General features: G+C 46.0%; 1 protein-coding gene across 3 annotated transcripts in view; it reads left to right on the forward strand.

Moving 5' to 3' along the window:
- Lin-28 (protein lin-28 homolog) overlaps positions 1 to 16,471 on the forward strand; it is a 265,710-nt gene that overhangs the window by 27,709 nt on the left and 221,530 nt on the right. Inside the window, exon 1 of one of the 3 annotated variants that reach the window (XM_077685210.1) lies at positions 13,676 to 13,826. The exons of the other annotated variants lie outside the window; for them this stretch is intronic. Coding sequence (XP_077541336.1) covers positions 13,691 to 13,826 — 136 coding nt within the window. The 5' untranslated portion in view covers positions 13,676 to 13,690. Of the gene's footprint in view, positions 1 to 13,675; positions 13,827 to 16,471 lie in introns of those variants that run through there. 3 annotated transcript variants of the gene reach the window in all.

The following is a 16,471-nucleotide window of genomic DNA, read 5'->3' on the forward strand; positions in this document are numbered from 1 at the left end:
GATACTGGAATCGCTTCACATTCAGACGACGGAACAAGCGCTGAATAGGGACGCCGGAAATCTGCCGCCAATCTACGCAAGTTGCCTGCGCAGCGTTGTGAAATGTAGTTAAAGCGATTATTTCCCTTCAAGATTTTATTGTGACCAGGGCTTCCGTGTGGAAGACGAAACGTTAATTTCTTTTAATCTCGAAATATCTTCTGGTCGGCGTCCTGGTCTTCCTTCTTCAACTATTCTGATAATATAATTGTATCTGAAAAATTGCAAGAGTTGTATCTAACAGTCCTTATTTGCTTATTAAGAGTATGTTAAGTCCTTATTAAGAGTATGTTAATTTTTTATAAATCGTCGCCTCTCTTTCGTGTATTATTAGTGTCTGTTTTTTTTTTTGTGTGTGTGTGTGTCGATGTAATTAAATTGCGTCAAGCTGGCATAAAGTAGCGCGGTTTTTATTCAGTATTCCCAACTCTCAAAATTCTTTTTCGCGCCTCTTTCACTATATGCGACTTTTGAGCAAGCGACAGTGTCCATTGAACATGAATGCGAGTAGAGCGCTTGTTAAATTAAGCCCCTGAATCACCATTAGTCTAGCAGGTTTATGGTACTATTGAACGGCTATATTTAACTGTAGGGGTTTGTGTGCCATCATAACCTCCATTTCTTTGGTCTTCTTGTTGTACACAAAGGTCGCGCACGTCTTCGTTAGAAATTATTTGAATTAATGTAAAATTTTATGGTGCCTATATTTACGACATTCTAGGCGTAAAATGTGGTTTTGCCTGCATATGTTTGGAGCCTAAAACTTGCTTTTTTAATGCCTAAAAAATCCGGCCTCTGGCCATCACCAAGGACTTGCCATGAACATCGGCATGGCTATTTTATACCGGAAGTGACGACACCCAACCTCCCACCTTTCTTCTAGCATCCTTCACGCGGAACTACGGCGTTCGTTCTTTTTTTCTTTCTTTCTTCCAGTAAACGATTTAATTAACAACCTTGCTGACGGATTGGCGAAGCACCTCGACAGGGTACTGACCATGGCCCCCAATATCGCTGTATTATGCTGGTAGTGCACCGTCGTTTTGCATGCAACAATAAAGTTATACCTAACCTAACCTAACAGTTCAAAGGGTATGTCAGAAGTTACATTCCATCATCATTGACTACCAGGTGGCGTGAACGCCACAACAGTATCACCATGGGCTATGAACTGTTGCTTGCAAACACAGGCGACTGGCAAAAAAGCTTAGTGCGACTATTTATATCTGAAGCAACCTTCCACAACAGTGCTGTGAGATGTCGTTGTCGTCGCCGGGAGAGTAACTGGCAACGGATGAACGGACAGCAAACTCACATCACCCCTGCTTGCTTATCACCCAACACCCAATACTGAGTTTCAAATCGTCACGTGAAACTCTGAAATCGTTTAAAAGATCATTCTTCCTACGCTGAAATTCACAGCATGTCATTTTAGTCGCCTCTTAATTCCATGAAGGTCTCAGTTGCGTTTCCACTCTCGCTGGAGCCCACATACTTGATTCTCAGCCTTCTAGTCTGTTGACAGGGAGGTAATCTCATTTGTACAAACTGCAAACTAACGAAAACAGTTGACGGTCATCATGGTGGGTCGTCTGTTCTCTCGTGTTGTTCTACTGGACAACGCTGTTTTCGTCAATTTCCAGTCATCTTTAGTCATAGTGTGTGCAAGCTATTTATTTACTAACCACCGCAATCATCACGCCGGGTGATAGACCTACAACTCGTAAGTAAGTGAGCACGGACCTAGCCTTGCAAGGCATACCGGCAATTGCTCCGCCCTAGTGGTACCATTTAAGCCAATCACCAAGAGTCACAAAGGTTAGCGTCCTTCGAAAATTTCAGAACAAAGCGTAAGATGTCCCTCCTAGTGATCCAGTGTCCTTTAGGGAATAGTACGTCGTCGAAGGAGGAATGCAGAGCTTCCTTCTCCAAAGTTGTTTAAATAAAGCTGAAGCTCCATCGCATGCACAGGGCAGCCCATAAAAAATGTTTCACGTCACCAAACTTATTTCCCGTCGGACAAAGGGACACTGGGGTTACATTCACTTTATAAAGCCAAGCCGGGGGTCGGGCTGAATTTGTCCTTATGCGGAACAGCACCGAAGTTTCTGCTCTTCTCATACCTTTAGTAACACAAGGTTGGTTTCGTGGGCACCAAAGGGACCTGAAGTGACTGGTAATCGTCTGCCTTAGGATCTGCCGGTGGTTTGGCATAACTTTCAACGATCGAGTATGTGAAAGACTTTCTCTGGCCAACTTATCCGCGGCTTTGTTTTCTCTCACACCTACGTGGTAGGGGAGGCAGTAAAAGCGACCACCGTGGCCGTTTTTCTTGAGCTGCTGAACAAGACTTAGGGAGCATTTCCACCTTCTGTCTATGGGAACTCCATGTTTCGAAAGATATAGGGCTGCTTCAGAGTCTGCTAAGACGACCGCTCGTCGTACTGCAAGCGGTTAATTCTTTTGGAGGTCTGCCTCAATCGCAAAACACTCCGCCGTTGTGGAGGGCGTCATGTGGTCGAGACGACCAGCCCAGGAAATATACAAGGCGAGCCCCACAAAGGCCGCTGCGCTGGTTTTCAGTCCTCGGTCGACAGAGCCGTCAGAAAATACATTAAGTATGTCTCCATACGTCCGCTACAAGTGCTCAAGTACCAGCGACCTGGCCTCAGCAACTGGGGTAAGTCGCTTCGATCGAGTGCCGGGAGTGGCTAGTGCGCACTCCAAACTCTCGAAATCTCAAAAGACCGAGGCTGTTGTTAGTTCAGCCGCTTACTCCTATCTCGTATCGTTCAAATCAATATTTTGCCCCCACAATTTTCTTGTTACACGTGCCTGTGGAGGTCTCTGCCAGTCCATGCTTCTATACGAACTTACGACGGAAGCCGTAAGAGGCTCATTGACCAAAATAAAAACGGCGTTGTAGGGGTTGCCGTTGTTGTCTAGTACAGGAAATAATGACTGCCACTGAAAAGGGTAAAAAACACATTTGAGTTTACGTGGGAATGGAACCCCGGTCTCCAGGGTAGGAGCTGTACGTTAAAACCACGCTACACCAGCACATTACCGAAGGCGAAAGAAGAGTCAGCCGAGCGCCGGCTACGCGACAGTTGAGCGTGACAGTATGTGACTCAAACAGGAACGCCCCAATCGCGGATAATCCTGATTCTGGGAACGGTGTGGCGTGAAGCGCTGCCAGTTTGTTTGTCGAGGTAAAGCGAAGAAAGAAACGCAGACACGATGTAGCAGCAAAAAAAAAAAAAGTTTTTGCTATGTGTTGCCAGGGGAAACCATAACTCTTCTTCCTTCGGGGCATGTAAGCAGACGTAAGTTCCCTGGGGAATTTTTTCGTATCTTTTGTGTAGTTCATGTGTCCACTTGTCAGCCCTCGATGCTACATGTGCGCCGCAGCTCCATTTTTTCCCCTCTATTTTTGAGCCCAAACGAAGTTTCCACACAATCTGGTTCTCTAATCAGTGATGTTGGCTTTTGATTTGGAGATATGTGAACATTTTACCCACCCTTTTGTTTAGATAGTTCTGAGTCTTTCCTTTTAAGATAGGCTGGGCAGTCCCGCCATTGTGCTCTGTGCGCTCTGTGAGAGAAGATATACAGCATGTCTTGTTCCACTGCCTGCAGCATGCAACCCAACGCGAAACAGCGAAAAGCACTCTTGTGCGACTGCTACGCGGAACCTCTTTAGAACGGTATCACTTTCTAGGTGCGTGGAAAAATCACGCTGACGCGGCGCGTCGAACAAAGGATCTCTTAACTTTTTTGTCTGACACGGAATTAATCGAGGTTCTTTAACCTCGGGATCCTCAGATTTTTTTTCTTCTAATTCTGTGAATTCCTTTCACGTTCCGAACTGATTTCCTTTTCTTCTCCCTCTTAATTATTCATTCTAACTACGTACTTATCCCCCCTTTCTTTTCTTTTTTCGCCTCACTATGTTCACTCCACCTGAAGTAGCAAGCCCCGCGCCGTTCGTGGGAATAACCTCTTCAGCATTCATTAAAGGAGCCATGAAGAGAAAATACAACTTTGTTTAATTTGAGGCAACTAGGATTCAGTATCTCACTCAGCTACATTACAGCCACAAAAGATGTTTTTTAAACGAAAAAAAACAAGAAGTATTTAAAAACTTTCAAATTTTGCGCCACAGTGACGTGTTATGAGCAAGAATCACATCATACGGGCCAACAATAAAACATAATTTTCAGTGCGTTAACTGCACGTTAGCATTCAAGTGATGCGGTGAAATGGAACTAGAGGCCCCATTACAGACGTCCAGTCTTGTATCGTCGCGACAGGTCAGTTAGGGGGCTGCCAATCGCACAAACAAAATTCTGTGACGTCATAGAAAAGTTGCGGGAAATTGGCTAGGGGGTCGCGACTGCTTCACACGTTTTCTTTAATATCTCCGTTATTTGTGCGAAGATTGCGATGATATTGGTATCATTGTTATCGGGACTAAGCAGTCTTTCTAATAAATCTAACTTGTATTTTGTCTTCATGGCTCCTTTAAAGCTTTCTCTCTCTTTCCCTCTGGCGGGAAAATCTCTCGCTGCCTCTCTTAAAACCTATTTTACTTTAATGCCTCATGAAGATCCACCACCTGATGAAAAGACACCTGAACAGTCCAAATGACGAAATAACGCCTCCAACACCACCACTCATTTCACGACTTCATTTCTCGTAGATAAAGCGGGATCACAGTTGTTGCGCTTACTCGCACCAGGAACAAAACCGCTAGCGTTTTAGTAGTGTACACGGGTGTTTTCAGTTGCAGAACGCCAAGGTACAAATAGAGCAGGCAGATCCCAGGATATTTCGGAACGCTATTTTATTACAAAATTACTTAGTTCAGTTTCAGTGCAAGGTCGGCACAGACGCACAGAAAGTCCTAATTTAATTTAAATTTGCTGTTTACCAAGACTATCGCATGTACTTTGTTTTTGTTTGTGTTACTGATTTACGGTAACCAAGGAAGCAGGTTATTAGCCTTTTACGCTACACGCTTCTATATGCGCGCATGCATTGGTATGGAAATAAACCTTTAAGAATGTACACAGTTCTCTAAAGTGAGGGAGTTTTTCGAATTTCGCGTGCCGGTGTATTTAGGGTTCTTAAATCACGGCCAACGCTCACCAAAATAGCAACATAAAACGTGCAAATGCGAAGAATAAGCCAAGCGCAGATATTTAAGACTTCTCTTCGCCGAAGGTAAACAATGCTTTTGTTTGAAATTTAAAATACAGGTGCGAAGAACACGAACGAGGAAGAAACAAGTCGACAGGCAAATGTGCCTAGGTTTGTTAGTTGCAATAAAGCTCCCAATTATTTTGGGTCAACTGCGGAGTAACTTGCGGTTTCTCACTTGAAACTTACAAATTTATATGTGCCTGCGTATATTTGGGTGTTTACGCTGCACTGCTTACGGTCTGTCATTGAGAAGCATAATTTTTATGGAGAACATTCTTTTATAGGCTTTATAGCTCACGTATGACGTAATATGTACCAAACAGCGACAACGAAAAAAAATTTCATGAATGGTGCCTGTTTGGATCATTAGTTTACGTTAGCCGGAGCCCACGATTCCTTCAGCGTTAACTTAATTAGCAGGCTAGTGTCGCGAACTTTGGCATTCGCAAAACGTCTTTTCCATGTTCGCACAGCTAAGGCAGAACCTGCGCTTTCATATACACAAGAGCGCCTTCTGAAAGCTATAAGAAAAAAACTACTCAGGGTATTTTGTCATCAGAAGTTCATTTTATTGCTCACTAAATATGCTGAAATATCGTCTACACTACGGCCAATTACATTTAGTTTGTTTTCCAACATGTTATGTACGAGACGGAAGGCTATTCTTAATAGTCAGGATTCATAACGCAATCATTCCTTCTTACCATTTTGTTTTTCAGTTATGATATCATGTTGTAACAAAGGAGTATGCGTCCACGTTTTGGGAGTACTAGATTTCAGCGCCCGCAGAAGACCCCCGGATGGCCAGAAATAGATCCGTATCACTCCACTTGCACGCCCAAGATACAACTTCGGTGCGTCCACCTCTTTGTTTGTTTTTTTTAACGTCAGGATGCATTTTCGTGAGAGTGGTATGGGGATTGCGAAGCGGCATTTTGCACTAGTTATGCTTCACTATCTACTCCGGCTCCGCTCCCTTCTCTCACCACCACAACGCTAAAGCCAGCTGTAGCTCGATTCTTCGAAATGGTGTAGGCTTTTTTTGTAGCGTAAGCTACACTAGCCGAGGTTGAGCGGTTTCGCGTGTGCCGTGAAGGGCCATTCTGCGCAAGCGTGAGAAGCATTGGATTGGTTTGGATCGGATCGGATCGGATCGGATCGGATCGGATTGGATTGGCTTAAATTGGATTGGCTTGGATTGCATTTGATTTGGATTGTATTGGATTGGATTGGATTAAATGGGATTGTGTTGGATTGAAATCCAATCCAATTGGAGTACGGGTGGTGAACCTTAGCTCACGCTACGTATATCCTGGCATAGCCGAGCTACGCCACTGCTAATTTTTATGCAGGAGGATGAGAGGAGATGCCCAGGGATGGTAGTGATTCTGATCTTGCCGCTACTCATATCTCTTACGGTTCGCCATTGTCTCTGAGCTCAAAGGAAGTGTTCAGACGTAGCGATTCCTGTGAGGCAGGGAAGCTTTACTGTATTCGTCGAAGTACTGTACCGATGCGATAAGTTGATATTTGAACCTTTACCGAGTGTTGTGCTTGCAGCTTACAGGGCTAAGACAAATGGCTGCTCGAACGCAGTGGCATGGTTGTACGCGTTTTAGTCGGTCAGCACTAGTAGGCTTAGCTTTTCCTCCCTGCTCTGCGGCTGTGCGCGACTGACATCGTTCTGAGCGCGAATCAAAGATAACGCGTGTAGCAGCATTTCAGCAGCAGAAGTGTGTCCAAAGATGCCGTTTTGCGGCGGCTTCGGCATTGCTCGTAACAAACGAACCGGTTGTAGTTACCGGCGAGGCTGCAGAAGCAGCAATGTCGCAACTTTGATAAACACCCAAAAGTCCGCCGTTGCTGACTCGCGTGTCTTAGTGGTGGTGCTCCCATACGTTGTCTAGTGACACTAGTTGTACGTATACAGCACATCCTGTCATGCGTTATAGACAAACGGACGGACAGATTTCGGGGGGACTTGCCCTGAGAATGGTTACGCAGTAACATCGCACCGCTAGTTATTGCCAGATACATTCTGCAAAGGAGAGTGAAAACAAAACGCAACCTTGTTTTATGTGGAGAAAAAATCATCTATCGGTAACTACTTAACTACACCCTCGCCTCGCAGAACGTTTGTCTTACCAAAACAAGTTAACAAATACGGAAAAGCTTGCATTCTGCGCTACACAGCGTGAGCAGTGACCAGTGATAAGAGCAAAACTGAAAACGCAGTTGTCAGTGTACTGATTCCACGCTGTCATTCCGACAGCATGACCAGTGGAACTGGAGATACCACTAGAATTGCACAGTCATTAAGTGGTGTCTTTGATAAGGAGCCGCAAATTTCACTAATGAGTGGCTGCGACACCGTAAGGGCTGGGAGAGAAAGCGGATGGTGAATTGCCACTGCTTAATCTGTTTTCCCAGTTATCTAGGCAAAGTGTTTCAAAATTGCGTTAAAATTTGCGAAACTGGTATGGGGCCAAAGCAGACAATTGAATAAACCTAAATTTTGCTTTCATAGTCTCTTGGAGAAAACACAATTTAATACTAGTAATTTCGAACGACACAGTTCCTTACTCACATTTTTTAACGACGTTTCCTTTACTTTGCGTGCTAATAGAAATTCTTAGGGATCGCGAGGCTCGAGAAAATGAGGGGCTCTATATTATATCCGGTTGGCTCAATTTGCTTCAAGGGTGGTGCAGTTACTACTGCTGACGCCTTTCCAATTTTGGTATGTGCGCATTTTCAATCAAGTGCGATGATGCTTTTTGGTTCATTAATGTGTTCCTCTCTATATCACTTTGCGGCTCACCATAACTTGCCAGGTTGATTGTCACTGACAATGTTCTGCACGCAAATAGTTCATCAGAATCCTATCTACATCACATGCAGGACAAAGGCATTATTCCTCATTTTTATTTCCGCCTGCTGCTGTCCCGCGGGCTCTAATTAAGTCCATTCTTTGCCCCGAATTCCTCTATTTCGTCCATCCATCGAGTTATTGTCCTTCCCCTACTTCTAGTACCATTTCTCGGTGTTCATTTTGTTGCCCTCGTGTTCCACTGGTTGTCATTTCGCCTCACTACATGGACAGCCGAACTCCATTTCTTTTTCTCTATGTAAACTATGACGTCTTCTACCAAAGTTTGTTTGACTTCTTACGTACAAAGAAATAACCGCTCATTACCGTCTTGACCACCGTAGGTGCCCCCCGGCTCACGTCAACCTAACTAAATCCGAAGAACACACGTGGCGTCTCCTTCAGACGAACACGTTCCCTAATCCCGCTATACTCCACCGAATCCACCCTTCATTATACCCTTTCCCAGAATGCCCTGCATGTGGAGCCCTCGCCACCCTTCCCCACATCTTCTGGGGGTGTCCTAAAGATCCCTTTCCCCTAATTTCCTCTGATGAGCAGTGGGAGGAGGCGCTGGGGAGCTCAGACCTAGAGGTGCAAACCTCCTTGGTCACCAGAGCTGCCGATGTCGCCGCCCGGCACAAAACCAGCGGCCACAACCGCCCCTGAGCCACATAAAGCTCAATAAAAAATTACTCCCACCTCCCCTCGCGGGAACCCCTGTGTAGATGCGACGCATAGGGGTTCCGTTGTTAGGTTGATTCTCCCATCGCGTGAAACGTGCCGTGAACCCCTTCCGCGGCTATGACGCAATGTGGCGCGGCTATGACGCAACACAATCCAATCCAATCCAAATCCAATCCAATCCAATCCAAAAACAAATCCAAATCCAATCCAAGCCAAGCCAAGTCAAGCCAAGCCAAGCCAAGCCAAGCCAATCGAATCCAATCCAATGACCCTCGCGAGAGAGTGTTCGCTATCGGAGAGGAGAGGGGGTGAGCGGCGGAGAGCGCAGCTCGTGCGGCGAGGAGTATGGGGAGGGGTGTGGACGGACAACAACAACGCCGTATGGAGGGACAAGGCAAGTGAATGAGATGCAGTAGCATCTAAAATGTTTTCTCTCTCTCTCTCTTCTGGGTTCAGGACGCTCGTTTCGTGTCCCTAACTGTAGCTCCCATCATCCTTCACTTCATTGTTCGCTTGGCTGACCTAAGTTTTCCTTCAAAGCGCTTAGTAAGGCGCCAAGTTTCTCCCCAGTTTATCCACGGGCAGTACGCATTGGTTGTATGCTGTTCATTTTAGTAATATAGGCAGTCCACTTTTCATTACGTGTTCGCGCTTACCGAATGCGCTCCAGCCTATACCTATTCTGCGCCGTATTTCTTCCTCGTGGTTGGGATAGCCATTGGTATACTGTTATATTTCACTTAGCATTTTCATTTATCATTCATTTGGATTTATTCACATTTGTATTCAACCCTGCCGCCAATTCTTTCCGACAGTAGGTTCTGAAGCATTCTTTACAGCTGTTCTCGAGGCTCATTGAACAAGGCTATATCACCGGTAAACTCATTTGGCTCAACTATTCCCTGTTCATGCGTAAACCTGCTCTCTCCCAACCAAGTTTTCTGAATTCCGGACACTCTGGGAACAACTTTGGCCACATGTATCCCCCTGTCTCACCCCCTTTCTAACTGAAAACTTATCCGTTTCTTTTTCTGTGGAAGATTATCCTGCCAGAACACCTTTATATACGTCATCTGATATACGTAAGCCTCTCTATTTCTTGTTCTTTAATGCTTCCGGTACTGCTCCCGTGTGTACACGAAATCAAACGCTTTTTCGTAGTCGAAAAATACCATTAAAATGGGTTTATTATATTCCGCGGATTTTCCTTTTACTTGATCGATGACATGTATGTGATCCATCCTTGAATATCCTTTTCTATCACAGCCTGTTTTTTCGGTGTTGAAAAGGTAGGCTGTTGCTTATGCGGTTAACTATTATGTTGGTAAGCCGCTTGTATACCACCGAGAGTAGACTGATGGGTCTGTAGTTCTTACGCTCTGTGGCGTCTCCCCTTGTGTTAAGTACGTTCAATTCATGCTACAATGCTGCCCGCCTGGAAACAGATTTCATGTCCAATCAGGTGTGTGCGCTGTTAACAAAAATTCTAAACTTCCCAGTATCCCAAAACTTCATGTTCGGGGGGCTAGTGCGTTTTTTTTATTGGCTGGTCATTGGATCCAGTGGTGTTTCTTTTACGTTGTAAGCACCGAAAGAGGTTTTTGTAAGTTGACGTTCTCTTTGCAAAGCGTGGGTATGGCTGAACTCCCTTGATATTAGGCTACACGCCCTCACGCATAACAAGTTACAATAGCCGAGGTTGGCGATACGAACGTATGTTGTGGAGGTGGTGTTCAAGACTGCAGCTTGCAGCTTGCTCGACTCACCACTCGTGTTTTGTTTTTGTTTTTGTTTTGTTTGACGGCTGAAGTAACTACTATCCATAGGGCTGCATCTTCCAGGGTTTGCAAATTGGAGTGACCACTTCCAGCTCCTAGTTACAAATTTTACACCTTTACTCGTTCGTCATCGTTGAGTTACTGTAACCCGTTCAAATTGGATTTCTCGATGTCTACGACAACAGGAAAAAATTCCCAGAATGGATTATTTCGTAAGATGTGAAAAATGCATTAAGCCAATAGATCTACTTCAGAAAATTGTGGAATTCATCGCAAAATCAGATTTTCGTAAAATTGAGGTACCGCTGTCTATTAGCTCGCTAGCTGCGACTCTTCGTTGACTCCATTGGACAAAGAGCAAGGTGATTCTAGTATTTAAACCAGGAGTATGTTTATGCTTTACTCTATAAATTGTAGACGTGTGAGGTCTAGTTAACAGACTCACACCGAAGGCCTCTTCAAATTCCGAAAACTCCAAATTTTCTGCCCAAGGTCAACTAAAAGAAGCTGCGGAAAACTTCGGAAAGCATCCTCCAGTGTTGCTCAACAATGAACTTTGAAAACATCGAAACGTAATTACAAGGAATAATTTCGGATTAACAGCCGCTGCTTTGTAGTCAAGATATCTACCAAAAGCAGGCCACCTCGTGCTTATCCTGCGGGTAATTGCCTCTCCATTATTGCGATCAGCATTTATGACTTGCCCAAGATAGACGCAATCGCTTACGTTTCCAAGATTTCGTTATCTACTTTATCGTCCCATTCTTTGGCATGCTTATTGAAAATAAGGTTTGATTCTTTAGTGTTTATTTTTAATCCTTCATCCATGCTTTCCGAGCACAATCGGCAAAGCATGTTTTGCAATTTGCGGCTGTTTTGACTGTACAAGACAATGTCGTCTGCAAACATTCAGATATTTCCCATTTATTCGCACCACTGTTTTCCTCCACTTAAACTTTCTGAACACACCCTCAAGACAGGATGCAAATGATCGCGGAGATATTGTGTCATCTTGCCGGACACCCTTTCGTATAGGAAACTTACAAGTTCTTTGGTGGGGTGGAGCCGTGTAGTTCCTGTGCATCCGTCATGTACATCTTGGAAGAGCGCAATGTATGGCTTGCGGAGTCCGTGATCATGTGATTCCTTTGGGCATCACGTGAATCAAGTGGGCACTGAATCAAATGCTTTTTTCATAATCTACGAATGCCATGTACGACGGTGCGTTATACTCTAAACATCGGAACAGAGAGAGAGAGAGAGAGAGAGAAAGAGAGAAAGAGAGAAAGAGAGAGAGAGAAGAGAGAGAGAGAGAGAGAGAGAGAGAGAGAGAGAGAGAGAGAGAGAGAGAGAGAGAGAGAGAGAGGAGAGAGAGAGAGAGAGAGAGAGAGAGAGAGAGAGAGAGTTATCCCCCCAAACGAAGAAGTGTTGGTTCACTGTATCACCGGCCTGAAAATCTGCATCTACGCGAAGTGTGTCTTCACTTCGCCATCGTGTTCCGATACTACCCAAGTCGGGTTTGCTTCGGAAAAATGAAAGCACGCAGGCTTTCACATATTTGCTTCAGTCAGATTAATATTAGAAAAGAAAAATTTTGACTGGGTGCTACAAAAAAAAAAAACAGCGGAAACAGCGGACTAGGAAGGACAAGAAAGGACAACAGGACAGTGCATGGTCCTCTTATTTTTATCACGTTCATTGCGCTGTTTCCGCCAGTTTTTTGACAAGATAATATTTTTTTTATTTGTTCATTGGGGTGTACGGATTTTTTTCGGTTTCCGTCTAACAACTAAATACGCCCATAAAGTCATGATAGGCGTGGTTCGCCCGTTTTATTTTAAATGTCTGAATACTACTCAATCAATAGACACATTCCTTTTTTCCATAGACGAGCACAGAGGAAACTGAACTGAACTTAGCATATAGGAAATGAAGAACTTTGTTATTACGTGAATGTTTCTCGTGATGAATTTTTGTGCAATCCGATGTTCCATCTATGGCAAAAACTATTTGTTCTTTCGGGTGTATTCGAAATAGTCTTTTTACGGTCGCACCGTGATTTCGCTGTAATGCTACGTGCTGTCCCAAAACAATGGTTTAAATTCACAGGATTGAGGGTTATATTGTCTGGTCCGGAGTGCTGCTAAAACTGCTTTTATCATTTTCCAGTCGAAAGCAACTAGAAATAACCGCTGGTTCATCGATTGTAGCTAGTTGCAGCAACTCTGTCTAATCTCTGCTTTGTCACAGTGAACATAAAATTGCACAACGACTAATGTTAATAGTTCCCTCTCTGCAGACACTTCTTTTTGCGGAACTGCATTTTCCTTCCCGAATAACGCTATCAGCGTCTAACTGGGTCGATGCGATAAAAAAATTCGGTATCATACTTATCGCGGTTGAAAATGGCACCCAAAGCGCCGGTGGAAAAAGAAACGATGAGTACGGGGAGTCAACCAATGTAACTGCTGCTTGACTCGAAATGCTGTTCGTAAACAATATGAACATCTGACCTCTCGATCGAACGCAACGCTTCAAGTTTATGCCTTCGCCCAAGACACTATGTATGGATTAGGTAAGCGATGAAGGTGTATCAGAGGGCGTACGTCTGTCAAAGGCTGATCATCTCATCAAGCTCCACAGCTTCATTTTCCTACGGTTGCAATTGACCACCAGCGCGGACGCGCTCACATTTCACTGGGGGGGACCTTGTCAAAATGAAAGCGACAAATCTCACGAGCCCAAAGCACGCGCGCAAAATGGTACCGCATCACCCGTACCCTCGACGCCACCAAACTCGGGCGCGGAGATTCCGACCCGTCGAACCTCAACCACGACCAGGTTGCGCCCCCTCGGTCGTCGGCGGCAGCCGGGAAGCTCAACCTAGTTGGCCCCGTGTCCACCAGCAGTCGCCAGCACCACGGTCCGCGTCGTGGTCAGCACCGGGGAGAGGAGGCGGAGCGGCCCCCACGTCACATCCGGTCAGCGCGCTTCCGGCCCAAGATGGCGCCCTCCCCCGCCACCGCGCGGCCGAACCACGGGTCCCGAGCCGACCGGCGGCCAGTGTGCAGCGGGCCGTCATCGTCGACAGAGCAGCAGCCTCCAGCCCACGATGACCGCCGCCTTGGTCCCGTGTCGAGTCGCCGGTCCGAGCCTGATGTCCCTACGGCTGCCCTCGTCGCCTCCTCCCCCCGCGGCCTGCTGGGAGGTGCTGTCGGCACACCACAGCGTCATCATCAGCACGCACGGTCAGTTTCAGCCGGCGCTAACGCAGTCTACCGCAGCGTGCGGAGTGTACACACGACCATGTGCGTTCGAAGAGGCGCGCGCGCACGCCGGCGCTCCATCGGTGGTCGCCTTTCTTGTGGCGCGAAGTTTGAGGCGCTGTCGGTCGCCGGTTGCTTTTATCTTAGTTTCTCTTGGCGTTTTTAGTCACCTCAGCTTCATCAATGGGTAACATAACGGACGCTCTGCGACTGGTAGCCTGGGAGTACTCCGCTGACGTACGTCGTCTTCCGGCGAGGTCCGCTTCAAAACTAGAAAATTTTAGGCGCTTCCCCTTGCTTATTTTCTGCGAATGTGAACTAAGTCCGGTGTCTGCTGACTGTCGCTTCTTTTGAAGCCACCATTACGCGGTACTTGAAAATGAGTGCCGTTTATATGCGCGCGTGAATACCGTACTGGGGTGTTTGCTATTGATTTAATTGGTGCTGATTGCACGAAATTCTGCTTAGTCTGAACACGCCGGCAGTGTATACGTTTGTCTTGCGACTGTTTTTAGCTGTGGTGACCATTCATGCCAAGAACAAAACAAAATTGAACATTCTTTGGCTCGAATGCACGGAGGTTTTATCAATGCAAAGTCCGCTGGCGCTTTTCTTACTGTCTCGGGCAAACTATTCAACATTATCTAACGAGGGATTCGGAAACGGCTTCACACCTGAGGAATTCCGCGCGCACGGTGCGCTACAGTTTATCGCACACAACTCTAAAAAAAGCTAACTACTTGTTTATTTCCCACTTTAAAGCTTGGCGGTGGTTTCAGGAAGGCACCTTACGCGGGAAATTAAGCAACATAAGAAAAGGAATAATTGATAGCGGAGATAATTTTTGCCACCCAAGAGATCCGGACATATATTTCCGTACCTGAAAGGTACGAACAATTTCTCGGTAAGATAAAGTAGCGCGAACTTTTGTGACAAGATGTAGTGACGCGGCGTATTTAGTGGAGCAGGAGGGAGTGAATGTAAATGCAGACAGGTTAATTAACTGCCCAGCCCTACTGCCCACCACCCTATACAAGAAGGTGGTTTGGGTCGTTAAGGAAATCGAGTCGGTGAAAACGAGAAAATAGGAGGGAATACGAGTACGCAGTTATAGCTTCTCTTGATGGCGCGTATAGGTTGATGGCGCTGCACAAATGGGGTACAGCTTTGACCTTCTTTGTGAGGGGTCATGTGGGACCGATGGCTTCAGGGTGTCTCGTAGAGGAAGAAAATGCATGTGGAATAAACGTTATAATTTCATCATTGCTGCGTTTTGTACGTTGTGGACAGCGAGACCCTGGAAGCACGCACGGTTAATATCACGCGTAGGCTACCGGACAGACGACGCGCAGAAATCTCTTTAAAGATATCTGGATTGTGTGCTCAGAATGAATTATAGCCCTTGCGATGCAACCTTAGAATTTCCCAAAGAACGCAAAATAAGTAGACGGCACTGTATAATAAAGCTCATACCATCAGAACGTAATGACCAGTTTTCAACGCATAACGCGTCAGTATATAGATACGGGTGGATAAATCGCAGGTGGCGGCTGACAGCAGCTGTAAGCGCGCTGTCACTTCTCAATCGTTGTCTTAAATTTTAACACCCGACCTGGAGGTAAATAACTGAAAGTTATAATGCTACACACCACTCAAGCGTACGGTTGTGTCACCACAGCGCTAATAGCGCTGCACTCGCGCAATGAGCAACATTGCAAACCGGCTGGCGGTGGAGTCGCACCGCATTCTCAAAACCGGTGGACTGCATGCTGCCACCCCCAATTCCTGCAACAATGAAACAAGGAGCCGTACACTGAACCTGTGACTCGCTGCCGTAATCTTCCACTGTGAAACGTGCGCGATTTGCTGGATGAAGGAAGAGTGTTTTGTCGGCCTGGTTTTAAACCACTCAGGGGGGCATGAAGTCAGTCTGCTGGACACGATTCGGGCAGGCGATGCGATCTGCAGAACACGCTGTTGTGCGAACGGCGACGAGCTCAGCCTTTGGGGCAACGTCGTGAGGTTAAAGGCAGTCATCACCGTCCACGCGGAGCTAATTTCCTTTACAAATCATAGCAAGCCGCAGCTTGGCCTGCTGTGGCATATCATTCCGACTATGGGTTCTGAGTTGTGTAGCCGAAAAACGCAGCTCAGGTAGGCATAAATAGAACGCTTCATGCTTGCTACGAAGGCATGCAAAACGAGAAAGCGAGCGTATGCTCGAAGACACTTTCGATGGCCTACTTTTCCTGGGCCCACCTGAATGAACATCACTGTGTGAACGGCGGGGGTCAGCTTAGAATCTGTCCTAAAATGTATTCCGCGCCGGGGACACGGCTGGAGCAAAGCAACAAGTCACGCTCACACTGGAGCCTGTCGTTGTTCATTGCTGTGCGATCTGAAGAAGCAAACTAGCGGGAGGGTTTTATAGAGAATGTGATTTAGCTACGAGCATTTACCGCGGGAAATTATGACTTGTGATTAATCTGTCCTTAAACGCTTCTTAACGGTGCAAGATTTCAGCCATTGAATACTTTATGAATCTCTGGAAGACGCCCCCAAAGCCTATGAAGTGTGTCACTTTCGCCGCATTTTTTAGCGTAAGCATCACTCCTTAACAAGGCGAC

This window comes from Haemaphysalis longicornis, unplaced genomic scaffold, assembly GCF_048455015.1.
Source record: "Haemaphysalis longicornis isolate Haplotype H1 unplaced genomic scaffold, Haemaphysalis longicornis Haplotype H1 scaffold_9, whole genome shotgun sequence".
Classification (NCBI taxonomy): Eukaryota; Metazoa; Arthropoda; class Arachnida; order Ixodida; family Ixodidae; genus Haemaphysalis; species Haemaphysalis longicornis.